Source organism: Microcaecilia unicolor, chromosome 4, assembly GCF_901765095.1.
Source record: "Microcaecilia unicolor chromosome 4, aMicUni1.1, whole genome shotgun sequence".
NCBI classification, from domain to species: Eukaryota; Metazoa; Chordata; class Amphibia; order Gymnophiona; family Siphonopidae; genus Microcaecilia; species Microcaecilia unicolor.
In genome coordinates this window covers 300,337,433-300,351,305 of record NC_044034.1, presented here as the reverse complement: position 1 = coordinate 300,351,305, position 13,873 = coordinate 300,337,433, and the positions used below count along the sequence as shown (strand labels likewise).

General features: G+C 46.6%; 1 protein-coding gene across 2 annotated transcripts in view; it reads left to right on the top strand.

Annotated features, from left to right (window-relative positions):
- Nucleotides 1-13,873, top strand: part of LOC115469296 (hexokinase-2) — a 194,823-nt gene that overhangs the window by 32,286 nt on the left and 148,664 nt on the right. For both annotated transcript variants that reach the window (XM_030201804.1, XM_030201805.1), the window contains exon 2: nucleotides 9,697-9,859. In XM_030201804.1, coding sequence (XP_030057664.1) covers nucleotides 9,697-9,859 — 163 coding nt within the window. The remainder of the gene's footprint in view (nucleotides 1-9,696; nucleotides 9,860-13,873) is intronic.

Genomic DNA, 13,873 nt, shown 5'->3' with positions numbered 1-13,873 from the left:
GTCACATCAATAAAAGATAGCTCAGGCAGAGTGTACCAAGAAGAGGCTCAAATTCATAAACAATTTGTTCATTACTACCAATCCTTATACGCAATGCGGGATCTGGACCCAATAAAGAGGGACGCTTTCTTTGAGGGCTTACAAGTACCGCAAATGACCACAGAGCAGGCACAACAATTAAGCGCCCCTATAACAGAACAGGAGGTCAAACAAGGCATTAAAGCATTAAAGCTGACTAAAGCCCCAGGCCCAGATGGATATGGGCCTGAATATTACAAGATCTTATTGACAGATATTACTAAACCACTGGTTGACTTCTTTAATGACTTATCAGAGGGAGAAAAAGATGGGAAATATAACCAAAATCTAGCACATATTATTTTACTCCCTAAACCAGGAAAGGACCCAGGACAGGTGGGCTCTTACAGACCCATATCCTTGTTAAATCAGGATGTTAAACTTCTAGCAGCTATTCTAGCTCGAAGAATGAATCTATCTCTAGCTGGGGTGGTACAGGAAGACCAGGCGGGTTTTGTTCCGGGCCGATACGCCTCAATGAACCTTATCAGGGCAATGGTAGCAATCCACACCTATAAAGGAACAAAGGGGAACGAGGTGATAGCGGGGCTAGACATGGAGAAAGCCTTCGACAGCATTTCATGGCAGTATCTGTTTTGGGTGATGGAGAAGTATGGGATCAGTGGCAGATTTATCGAGTGGGTTAAGACTTTATACACTAAACCAAGAGCGAGGCTGATGATAAATAGCACCCTAACAGAGGACTTTGAATTACAAAGGGGAACAAGGCAGGGGTGCCCACTATCGCCACTCCTGTTCCTGATGGCAATTGAACCACTGGCGATTAAAATAAGACAGAGTGATAAGATCAGGGGTCTCACGGTGGGGGGGAAGGAGATCCGCATCAACTTATTTGCAGATGATATCCTATTGTATCTGCAGGATGCATTTATCCACTTAGATCAGGCATTACGCTTAGTAAAACAGTTTGGGGAGGTATCAGGGTTAAGGGTCAATTGTGAAAAATCTGAATTACTTCCACTCTCAGGAACCCAAGACAACTCAAGGTTTGGTAATCTCCCTATACCACCAGTATCACAGGCAATGCGCTATTTGGGGATCTTTTTGAGTACTAACCCATTAGTGATGTATAAGAAAAACATAATGGAACAAATTGATAAGATCAAGATAACTTGTGAGAGATGGAAGGATCTTCCCCTTTCACTTTATGGTAGGATAGCACTGGTCAAGATGGTTCTGCTACCAAAGCTATTATACCCAATGCAAGCAATACCTATATGGATTAAGAGACAGGACGAAAGGCTATTTAGATCAATTATAAGATCTTTTATATGGAGGCATAAAGGTGCACGTATAGGACATCAGGTGTTGATACTGAATAGGGAGAGGGGAGGCCTTAACCTACCTGAGTTACGACTATACAATGTGGCAGCCCTGATGCGTATAATATACGAAGGTATTAGTGGCCAATCAAAATTCACCCCAAACCATTGGTGGGAGGACTGGTGCAAACCATACTCGTTTATAAACCTAATACACACCACACCAGGACTGGGCACCATTGCAAATAAGCAGTTTAGCTTTCTCACACCGCTACGCTTAGCGTGGAAGTGGTGGAGGAGTAGGCAAGATAGAAGCCCGTGCGCCTCGCCCTTTCAGAGAACAGTGGGGCTGGTAGATTTCCCGGCGGGTATGGGGCCATCTGTATTTAAAAGTTGGGCAGAAAAAGGGTGTTTTAAATGGGGAGACTTGGTTTCCATAGAGAGCAATAGCTTCCTTCCCTTTTCGCAAGTGAAGGAAAGCTGGAGGATCCCAAATAGTCAAATGCTACAATACCTACAAGCAAGACATTACTGGATACAGGTGTGGAGGAAATACGGGCAGGGATGGACATATGGGAAACTAGATGAAAGGGTGATATGTTTACCCCCGAAGGCCAATAAATTATCTATGTGGTATAAGCTGATGAAGATGGCTATACCAGCTAAAGGGAAGGGAGGAGCGGCCTCTGCGTGGAACAAAGAACTGGGAACTGAGTATACGCAGCCCCAGTTTGATTTCCTGTTTGTGTCACTAGCCGAATTTGTTAAGTGCGCAGACTGGCAAGAATCCCAGTTTAAACTGCTCCATAGGGCATATATCACTAGTGAAAAGGGGAGGAAAATGAAAATGTGGGACTCAGACCTATGTCCCAAGTGCAAAACAGGTATGGGCACCTTCCTGCATAGTTTTCTGGAATGCCCTAAACTAGAACTATGGAATCAACTCTTTGGGGCTTTGAACACAATACTCCAGAAAACGGTAGAATGGTCCTATCCTTCGCTGTTATTGGGAGACCAGACAGACCTCCTGGAACAGGGGTTCTCTCAACCGCAGAGGAGGTTTTTATATATGGCTATCCTGGCAGCTAAAAAAACTATCCTACAGTGTTGGACTAGGGAGGAACCAGTAGCTTATAAGTGTTGGGTGGCAAAGGTTAAAGATATAGCAATCCATGAGAACATATTGTATAAAAAATCTCCAAACTCAGACAACAGGCAGTATGTATTGCTCTGGCAGAAATTGGAAGAATTGTTAAGATAATAAGGTTTCCTAGAATCATTGATGAACATATGGGGGAGAGAGAGGGGCAGGCATGGGGGGGCTCAGGGAAGGGGGGGGGAGAAGGGTATAAAAGAAAATGTTAGTGCAATTGTGCTTTGTGTACATTAGTTCTATATATTTCTGTGACGAAAGTCATGATGTTATAAATGTTGGTGGTTTGTAATAGTCCATGTATCTTATAAGCATGTATTGTACTGATGACAATAAAGAGAAATGAAAAAAAAAAAGAATGTGCCCAGTTTTAGTAGTATTTTAGAACAGAATATGCTGATTTAGAGGCTGTTCTAAATTATAGAGAAATTTGATGTTTTATGTACCAAGTGTGGGAAGCATAAACATCCATTTTAGAAAAATATATAGAATTTCCTTGTCATCAAGCAGATGCAGCCATTACAGATGGGTTGTGTCCATCAACCAGCAGAGGGAGATAGAGAGCACACTTTTTTCAGTGCCTCATACCAGCTTGCTCCACTGCCTCTCTTCAGTATTCTCTATCTCCCCTAGCAGAGTGCCTGCAGCTTCTTCGAGCTCCATCTAAAATCTGCCTGGAGGTTGCTCCTGTGCTTTTGCCAGTTGTTAGCAGGGGTGTTGGAGACTATAGCAGCTTCACTTTAAAGGCACATAGGTTCGCCCTTTCCCTGCATTACCCATACCTCTGTGGATGTGGACACATTGCTTAGCTTTCCCTATCCTTCCCCACCAACAGTGGATGCAGGCACATAGGTTCGCCCTTTCCCTGCCTTTCCCACTCACCTGAGCCTCCGGAGTTCTATTTACCTCTGCTTTCCTCACAGCGTTAAAAAAAAAAAAAAAAAAAAAAAAAAGAAGTTGCATTGCGCTTTGGTGCTTAGACGCTGGAACAGAGGTTTTTCCTTGCCTTTTTCTGTGGGACCGGAGCTGTGATACTCGGTCCAGTTAGGTAAGAGTGTTTTCTGACTCCTCCGGGGTGGGCCCGCGATTGGGGTGATTTTGGCGTGAACCACCATTTTGAATTTTGCCGCCGTTTTCGGCGATGGCTGCGGAGACAGTAAAGCGCTGTTCCAAGTGTGGCAAGCGCAGATCAGCAGCGGGGCTCTGTAAATCGTGCTGTACAGACGTTAGAGCCGGCCCGAGCATGGCGAGCGATGATTCTTCGCGCTCTGAGCTGGCAGCGGGCGCCATTTTGAATTTACCACATGGCGCGACCTCCGCTGAGACGGAGAGTCCTGAGCCCGGGGGGAGGCCTCGGAGTGAGGCTGATATGGGAGCTACTAGCCCCGGCAGAGATTCGGGTGCCCAGGGTGAGTTTTTCTCCCCTGATTTTGTCTTAATGCATAAAGCATACATGCTTAAAAGAGCTCTCCCACAAAGCCCGGCACGGGCCTCTTCTAATGCCCCCCCCCCGGTGGATTCTAGCCTGGGTATGCCCTCTGAGGCGTTATTCCCTGATAATTGGCAGAATATGAAGCGCAGAAGGGCTCATTCCCCTTCAGAGAGTGCTGTACCTCCTTCCCCCCCCCCCCCCCGGGTCGGGCTGCGAGGATTCGGAGGACTCTGGCAGGCCTTCATGGTCTGAGGAGCCAGAGTCTGGTGCAGAAGTGACTCAGGATCTGGACGATCTCTCCGCGGTGAGGATTTTCCACCGTGATGAGCTGCCAGCGCTTATTTCTGATGCCCTGCAGGCTCTCTCTATTGAGGACCCTGCAAGTGGCACAGCCTCCTCTGTGAATTCTAGGATGGCTAGTACCAAAAAGCCTGCTCGAGCCTTTCCTTTGCATGACTCCATCCAAGAGCTTATTTCGGCTCAGTGGGCTGACCCCGAGGGACCTTTGAAAGTTTCCAGGGCTATGGGGCAATTATACCCTCTGAGTGAGGAGCATATGGCTCGCTTTGCTATGCCTAAAGTGGATGCCCTAGTCACAGCTGTGACAAAAAGAACTACCCTCCCTGTTGAAGGAGGTGTTGCCCTGAAGGATATTCAAGACCATAGACTGGAATCAGCACTTAAATGGTCATTTGAAATTGCAGGTCTCACTATTCGGGCGTCTGCATGCAGTTGTTATGCTGCTAGAGCCTGCCTGGCTTGGTTGCAACAGGCAGTGGAACAGCCCGGTGATGGAGCGGAGCCCTTTTCAGATGCGGCTCCGCGGATGGAGTCGGCCTTGTCCTTTCTTGCTGACGCCCTTTATGATATTGTCAGAGCTTCAGCTAAACACACGGCAGTAGCAGTGGCGGCTCGCCATCTTCTTTGGCTACGGCATTGGGCGGCGGATATGGCCTCTAAGCAAAGGTTGGTGAAGTTGCCCTTTCAAGGCCTTCTCCTGTTTGGTGAGGAGTTGGAGAAAATTGTGAAGGGCCTGGGTGAGGCTAAACCCCAGCGCTTGCCCGAAGATAGGCTTCGGCCTTCCTCTAAGGGTGCGGCGGTCCACTCCTCTTACAGACCTCGCTTCCGTGAAGCTCGAAGGTACCGCCCGGGGCGTTCTGCTGGGTTCACTTCTCGTGCCCGTTTTCAGCAGAGGAACTCCTTTCGCTCGGACAGACGTTCCACAGCCACTGGCTCAAGGCCTGGAGTTCAGGGGCGACCCTCTCAATGATGGTGCGCCGGCCCTCTCCTCGAGTCCTGTCATCGGAGGACGTCTTTCCCTCTTTGCCGAGGAGTGGGCCAACATTTCCTCAGATCAGTGGGTCTTGGACCTGATCAGAGACAGTTACAGAATAGAATTCGACGCCCTTGTAAGAGACGTGCTTGTGGAGTCCCGATGCGGTTCTGCCGCCAAATGGGCGGCGGTAGAGGAGAATTTACAAGGTATGATTCAGATAGGGACCGTGTCCCCGGTACCTCCCGCCGAACACGGCTGCGGCCCCTACTCCATCTACTTTGTGGTGCCATGAAAAGGAGGGTCTTTTCGCCCTGAGAGTGCGGCATTTTCACATGGAAACCCTGCGCTCCGTCATTGCGGAGGTACAGCCAGGAGAGTTTCTCACGTCTCTGGACCTGAAAGAAGCTTACTTGCAAATTGCAATTTGGCCCCCGCACCAGAAATTTCTGAGGTTTGCGGTAATGGGAAAGCATTTCCAGTTCCAGGCCTTGCCTTTTGGCCTCGCCACAGCTCCCCGCACCTTTTCGAAGGTTATGGTGGTAGTAGCTGCCTTTCTAAGGCGAGAGGGTATTTGGGTTCACCCGTACCTGGACGACTGGCTCATTCGAGCAAACTCTGCTGCAGAGAGTCAGCATGTAACAGCCAGAGTGGTCTCAGTACTTCAATCTCTGGGTTGGGTCGTCAATTTGGCCAAAAGTCACCTGACCCCCTCGCAGTCTCTAGAATATTTGGGGGCCAGGTTCGACACAGCCTCGGGGTATGTATACCTACCCGAGCAAAGGCGGTGCAAGCTTCAGAATCAGGTCCATCTGCTCCTGAGGATGCCCCGCCCGCGAGCTTGGGACATTGTCCAGCTGCTTGGATCGATGATGGCCACTATGGAACTGGTGCCCTGGGCGAGAGCGCACCTGAGACCTCTACAGTATGCTCTACTCCAAAGATGGTCTCCAGTATCTCAGGATTACCAATGCAGACTCTCTTGGCTCCCTGCGGCCCGACTCAGCATGGAGTGGTGGCTCTCAGCATGCTGCGGCAAGGAATGCCGCTGGCGTTTTCCAATTGGTGCCTAGTGGTGACAGATGCAAGTCTGAAAGGCCTGGGTGCACATTGCAAGGGGAAGCATGCCCAGGGTGTATGGACACCCAAGGAGTCGGAGTGGTTCATGAACCGCCTAGAGTTGAATGCGGTTTTTCAGGCGCTTCTGGCCTTTCAAGTGACCCTGGAAGGATTGGCTGTCAGAGTGATGTCGGACAACACGAGAGCAGTGGCCTACATAAATCGACAAGGCGGCACTCAGTGCAGAACTCTAGCCGCGCAGGCCGAACAAATTTGCCACTGGGCCGAGCTGCATCTACAGTTTCTGTCGGCAGCTCACATTGCAGGTCAGAGCAATGTGCAAGCCGATTATCTAAGCAGGCATCAGATCGATCCAGCGGAGTGGGAACTTGCAGACGAAGTGTTCCTGTAGATATGTGCCAAGTGGGGCAAGCCCGTGATGGATCTAATGGCGACAAGCTCCAATTCCAAAGTCCCGTGCTTCATCAGCAGACGGAGAGATCCTCGCGCGGCGGGGTTGGATGCCTTGGCTCAACCCTGGCCTACTGTATGTGTTCCCTCCGTGGCCCTTGATAGGGCGAGTGCTCCTGCGGATTCGGCTGCATCCAGGAGAAGTGGTTCTCGTCGCCCTGGATTGGCCCAGGAGGCCTTGGTATGCGGACCTCTGACAGATGCTCGTAGAGGATCCCCTGCCGTTACCTCTGGTTCCCAACCTGTTGTCACAGGGTCCGGTGACCATGGAGGACGCCGGCCGATTTGGTCTTATGGCCTGGCGATTGAGAGGGCGCAATTGAGAGGCAGAGGCTATTCCAATAAAGTAATTACCACTCTCCTGCAAGCCCGCAAGCATTCCACTTCCATGGCTTATGCCAGGATTTGGCGCCAGTTTGAAGTCTGGTGTGCTTCCAGAGAGATCACACCCCTGCGGGCTCCTGTCTCGCCGATTCTGGACATTTTGCAGGATGGTGTACAAAAAGGCTTGGCCTATAATTCCCTGCGGGTGCAAGTGGCAGGGTTGAAGGCGTTCTTCGGCTCCGTCCTCCCCTGTGTGCACCTTGTCCAGCTTGGAACCTGGGGCTAGTGCTGAAGGCCCTTCAGGGTGCTCCCTTTGAACCGCTTCGGCGTGCTTCAGAGAAAGATTTGACACTGAAGGCCGTCTTGTTAGTGGCCATTACTTCGGCGAGACGGGTGTCAGAGCTCCAGGCGCTGTCCTGTAGAGACCCTTTTCTGCAGTTTTCAGAGTCCGGGGTCACGGTTTGGACCGTGCCTTCCTTCTTGCCTAAGGTGGTTTCAGTGTTTCATCTAAACCAACCTATTTTCTTGCCCTCCTTTGTCGAGGAGGAGTTTCCAGAATCTTTTGGGCAATTGCACCTGTTGGATGTGCGCAGGACTCTGCTGCAGTATCTGCGAGTTACTAACTCTTTCAGGACCTCTGGATCATCTGTTTGTTTTGCTATCAGGTCCTCGCAGAGGGTCTCCAGCATCTAAAGCCACTATTTCCCGCTGGCTTAAAGAATCTATCTTTTCAGCTTATTTGCTTGCCGGCCAGCCTCCGCCTGATGCCTTTAAGGCACATTCCACTTGAGGAATTTCCTCTTCTTGGGCTGAAACTGGAGCACTCTCTCTTCAAGAGATTTGTAGTGCAGCAACATGGGCTTCTAAGCTCTCTTTTGCCCGACATTACAGGCTGGATGTGGCTGCCAGGAGGGACGCACATTTTGGAGCGCAAGTGCTGGCGCGTGGTGTGGCTTGTTCCCACCCTATCTAGGGATTGCTTTGATACATCCCATCTGTAATGGCTGCATCTGCTTGATGACAAAGAAGGGAAAATTAGGTTCTTACCGTGATAATTTTCTTTCCTTTAGTCATAGCAGATGCAGCCATGATCCCTCCCTGTCTGATGCTATCTGCTGTAAATCTATTTCAGGTTCTGTTCGTGTTTCCTGGAGATTCCGTCCTTGGGAGAAAGTCGGAAAACAGTCTTCAGGATTCTTGTTCAATTAAAGGAATGACTTAATTCCCTCCAGTTTCATGTTTTGGAGGATGAGTTTATTCCCTCCGGGAGGATGTTTCATTCCCTCCATTCTGAGTTAATGCCCTTTGTTGTAGGGCCATCGTTCGCTGTGAGGAAAGCTTATGTTATTCCCATTGCGGTTTGCCATACTGCTTTGGAAGCTTCAAATACTGAAGAGAGGCAGTGGAGCAAGCTGGTATGAGGCACTGAAAAAAGTGTGCTCTCTATCTCCCTCTTCTGGTTGATGGACACAACCCATCTGTAATGGCTGCATCTGCTATGACTAAAGGAAAGAAAATTATCACGGTAAGAACCTAATTTTCCCATTTGACATTTCAAGCCAGCATAAAACTGGGTATTTTTACGATTGTAGAAATATAACCAGTTATCTTGATGCTGTCACAATGACCAGTTTCTCTTTCCAATTTGGATTTGGAGGGGGGACAAAACCACTTGGGGATTAAGGGGGCAGCCCCCCCCCCCCCCCAAGCCCTCCAGTGTAGTGCTGTTCAGGAGCAATTGTCTTCCAAATCCTAAATGTGCGTTGTAGCAGGTGTAATTCCTAATGTCGATCTTTTGGGACATAGACATTTAGCCCCCTTCTAAAATGGGAATGTCTATGAACTAGGCAAGCCCTTGTCCTGGCTTTATAAAATGAGAACTTTAGATGTTTTATGCAAGATAAATATTTAAGTGTTGGGTTTATGTATGTCTCAAATGCTAATAGGACTTGTAAAATGAGGGCCATAATGTTTGGCATTACCACCTAGTACTCCCAGGCTTCAGCACGTGTGTCTAGTAAATCTAGGACAACTCTCTTCTGGCCAAATGGCCACACTCTTTGTTGTCAAGATTTGATTGCAACTTTTATCGCGGCTATCCTTCTATGAACTGTTAATAGCAGGTGGATAATTGACTGCAGAGTGTATTTATGTGTATGTTCTGGTTGAGGATTGAATGGATCTGGAAACTGAGCTATTGAATCAGCCCATGGAAGTGTTAGCATATCCAGCAGATAAATGGCTGGGGGCTGCTGTTACTGTTGGTCCAACATAGTTTCATGCAAAATAAAATTTGGAATGAAAAATGGTGATGACGTGTTTGCCTTTTTATATGTGTCCAGGAAAGCACTTCTATCTGGCGTTAGGGTGATGCAGCTCTTTTAGATGGGGTGTCAAAAGTTTCTGTTTTTAGTAGGATCTATGGTTTCCTTCTTTGGCTCGTAAATAATTAATCAAATTTGTGGTGGGTTTTTTTTTTGTTTTGTTTTTAGAGAGCATGCATTTCAACAAGAAATTTACTGCTATGAACTATTTTGAATCCCTGGTATCTGAATCTGGAAACATGCTTGTGCTTCTGGGAAGTCAAAATTTTAAATGGATATCTTCATCTTGTTTCTTTCAGGTTGACAAATACCTTTACCACCTGCGCCTCTCTGATGAAATCCTCCAGGATGTTTCAAGTAGATTCAGAAAAGAAATGGAAAAAGGGCTGAGAGCTGATACCAATCCCACTGCTTCAGTGAAAATGTTACCTACATTTGTCCGATCCACTCCAGATGGAACAGGTAATGTCTGTGCTGTTCTAGGCAAGGTGATGGTCACAAAGCTTCAACAGCCAGCATAAACTATTCCCAAGTAAAAACTTCACCAGTATACTCTTAATTCTTAATCCAACTCTTCTTTAATGTAGCAATCATAGCTAATAAAGAAAATCAACTTAAAGTTCATTTGCTTGGAAAGAATTGTTGCCGTCTGCAAGCAGTCAGTATCTAGCCACTTCAGAGGCAAAGAGATGGCCAGAAACTCAGCCCAACTGAGAGGAAAAACTGTAATACTCAAAGAGGAAAGAGTGGATAAATTTGGGAAAATGACATGGGAAAATGGTAAAGAATTTTGATGGAATCGCAGTAGATTAAGTAGGGAACAGCCCTTAGAACAGCTGCTGATCATAGCCCCCAGGGGAAGAGAGGGAGGGCTGGCCCTAGCCCAGAACTAAGAGCCAATAGGGAAAGCTAACAAGGAGTCAGTCACAGGAAACTGCAAACTATATGGATAGCAGCCCTAATACAAAGTGCTGTCTATGCACCAACAATGCAATTGAATACAAATAATACTTCTATTAAATACACTGAACAATGCACCCTACTGCTGTGAATATGGGGGAAGAACACTGGTTGTCTTTTCAAGATATGATAAAGGTATTCAGGGGAGTGTTCTCAAAGTGATACTGCCTAGATACAAGGCTATAACCCTAATGGCAGTGTTTGAATATGCCTTGAACGGTTTTACTGTCACTCGTTGCTTTCCTAAAAAGTTGTAAAATTCAGTTTCCTATTTTTTTTCTCTTGAATTACAGCAACCCTCATCCACCTTGCTGCTGCCTACAACTCATATGCTTCAGCAAGGATATGTTGGATGAATATCAGAAACCAGTTTGGCCTAGTATATTCATTCAAAGGCAGCAACCTGAAGGTGAGGGATTCCTGAGGTATTCCTTCTGGATCAATAAATGTTTCCAAGTTTATTTGTATTTGATATACAGCTAATGGTAGTGCCTTCATGGAGGTTTATAATAAAAATGACTATAGTAGTTTAAAGAAAAGTAGAAAGTTACATCTTGATTGGAAAAGGAAAGTAGAAAAGTAAAAGGTTTTTTTTTTTTTTTTTGCTTACCTTGACAGAACTCCTAGCTCTATATAGCCTGTAGATCAGGAAACGTGTTTGGGAATCACATCAGGATCCCTTGATTCATTGATCTGACTCTGCACCTTGCACAGTTTAGAAGCAAAAGTGCAACAGCAAAGATCACTAGAGAAAGCTGAAAAACAACTGGGAATACTGGACAAGCCAACTCTTCTTTATTTGACGTTATTCTGTTTCTACATAATGGAAAACTTTTCAGTAAATTTGCCTGTCATTCAGAATTTGTTTGAAGCAGTTAAAATTTTTTTTTTTTTTTTGCTTTTAAAGTAGATCAACACGGCTAGTTAGCAGCCCACTCTTCCTTTTTAAACCTCCCCAGCAGTTTTGGAACAGAGTTTATCTTTTCATAATACTGCCTGAAAGAGTGGTGAGGAATTTGAATCACAGACATTTTAATGTTTTGTTTTGCTGCATTAGCACATAAGGCATACAGTGAAACAAAGCAAAACCAGATCATAGAAATTAACTTGACTTTCCTAAGTAGCAAGCCTGTTTTCTTCCTTGTTGGCAAAGAGATTAGATTTATTTTTTTTTAAATATGATCTTCTGTGGCTCCTATCGACCTTTTATCTGGCTACAAAGGGTTGTAAGCATCCTATTTTCTGTCCTGTAACAAAACCCATCTGCATGATTTACAGTATAAAACATTATTTCCTTAGTATAAGGCATCAGATTTTCTTGATGGACTACTGGGATGTCGACCTATTGTTGCACACATTGCTGCTTGTAGTTTTGTATGTTTATAGCATGTAGTTGGCATTTTTGAAAAACTTGCCCAAAAAAAGAAAGATATAAATTCCATTTTTAGCTTGGCTCACTGATTAATGAAAACTTGTGACTGCTAATGGTTTCATTGGAGAAACTGATATTTATGTGGAAGAGCGTAAAAGGCTGTTTTTAACTGCTTCCTAATGCCACAGCCATGGCAAAATTGCCCAAAATCACCTTGAGTTTCTAGTAACTTGATGGAAAATGGCCATAAAATCTTATACAGATGGTATTATACGCCTAAACGGCTATCCAAACTATTTTCTGCAAGCTCAGCCTTATGCTGGCAACAATGTGTCATAGAGGGTGACATGGTTCATATCTGGTGGGCCTGCCCACATGCCCAAGAGTTCTGGACTATAATACTGAATTTTGTGTTCAACCTAACAGGAGTCCAGTATCCGCTGCAGATGGAATATTGCCTTTTATATGTCAAACCTCACGGGGTGAAATCCTCAACACACCAGCTAGTTGCTTATGTGTTTGTTGCTAGTAAACTGGCGCTTGCGGCTGCTTGGAAGCAACCAATCCTACCGAGACTCCGACAGATTTTGCATAAGATGGACTATATTAATTTAATGTCTAAGTTAGCAGCCTTACGCACGGGACAATTGGGGCCCTATCATCAAATTTGGGACCCCTATGTTCTGTGGTCTGCTGGTCCCGGTCCTTCTATGTTGGTAAAGTAACTGACATGCTTAAGGAATACTACATGAATATGGTGGGGAGGAAGGGGGGGAAGGAGAGAGTTAGAAATAACTGTAACATCATTTTGCAATGTATTATTTGTATTGGAGAAATTATCCAGCTGGATATTTTGTTATTCTTTTCTTATCTCTTCCTTTTGTTGTTAAAGTTTAAAAATAAAAATATAAAAAAACAAAATCACCTTGAGGAAGAAGTAGAAATGGAAACTATGAAAGGATAAATCTTAATAAATAAAGTTCCTTGTCATCAAGCAGATGAAGCCATTACGTATGGGTTATGTCCATCAACCAGCAGGGGAGATAGAGAGCACTCAAACTTTCACAGTGCCCTCTTGGCCAGCTAGCTCCACTGCCTCTTCAGTATTCTCTATCTCCCCTAGCAGGGTGGCTGCAGTTTGTTCGAGCTCCAGAAAAATCTGCCGGGAGGTGGTTCCTGGCTTGCCAGTTGTTAACCGGGGTGTTGGAGGCTATAGCAGCTTCACTTTAAAGGCACATAGGTTAGCCCTTTCCCTGCCTTACCCATACCTCTGTGGATGTGGACATATTGCCTTGCTTTCCCTGTCCTTTCCCACCAACAGTGGATGCAGGCATATAGGTTCGCCCTTTCCCTGCCTTTCTCACTCATCTGAGCCTCCGGAGTCTTCAATACCTCTGCTTTCCTCACAGCTTTAAAAAAAAACAAAAAAAAAAAACAGAGGTTTTTGACCTGATTTTCAGCAGGATCGTAGTTGTACACTAGATCCTTTGAGGTAAGAGTGTTTTCCAACTCCTCCGGGGTGGGCCTGCGATCGGGGCGATTTTGGCGTGAAACCGCCATTTTGGATTTTACCGCCGTTTTTCGGCGATGGCTGCGGACAATGTAAAGCGCTGTTCCACTTGTGGCAAGCGCAAATCAGCAGCAGGGCTCTGTAAATCGTGCTGTACTGGCGTAGGAGCCGGCCCGAGCATGGCGAGCGATGTTTCTTCCCGCTCTGAGCTGGCAGCGGGCGCCATTTTGCTTACACCGCATGGCACGGCCTCCGTGGACACGGAGAGACCTGAGCCGGGTGGGGCACCTCGAGATGAGGTTATTTCAGGAGTGGCTGGCACCGGACAGGATTTGGGTGCCCAGGGTGAGATTTTCTCCCCAGATTTTGTGCTTTTGCTGCATAAAGCATACATGATGAAAAGAACCCTTCCTCAGGGGTCGCCTGAGGCTCCTCTGATTGCCCCCCCCCCGATGGATTCTGGCCTGGGACTGCCCAGTGAGGCTTTTTTCCCGGATGCTTGGCCTAAACATAAGCGCAGAAGGGTTAATTCCCCTTCAGATTGTGGTGCACCTTTTTCCCCCCTGTGGTCGGGGTGTGAGGATTCGGAGAACTCTGACAGACGTTCTTGGTCTGAGGAACCAGAGTCAGGTGC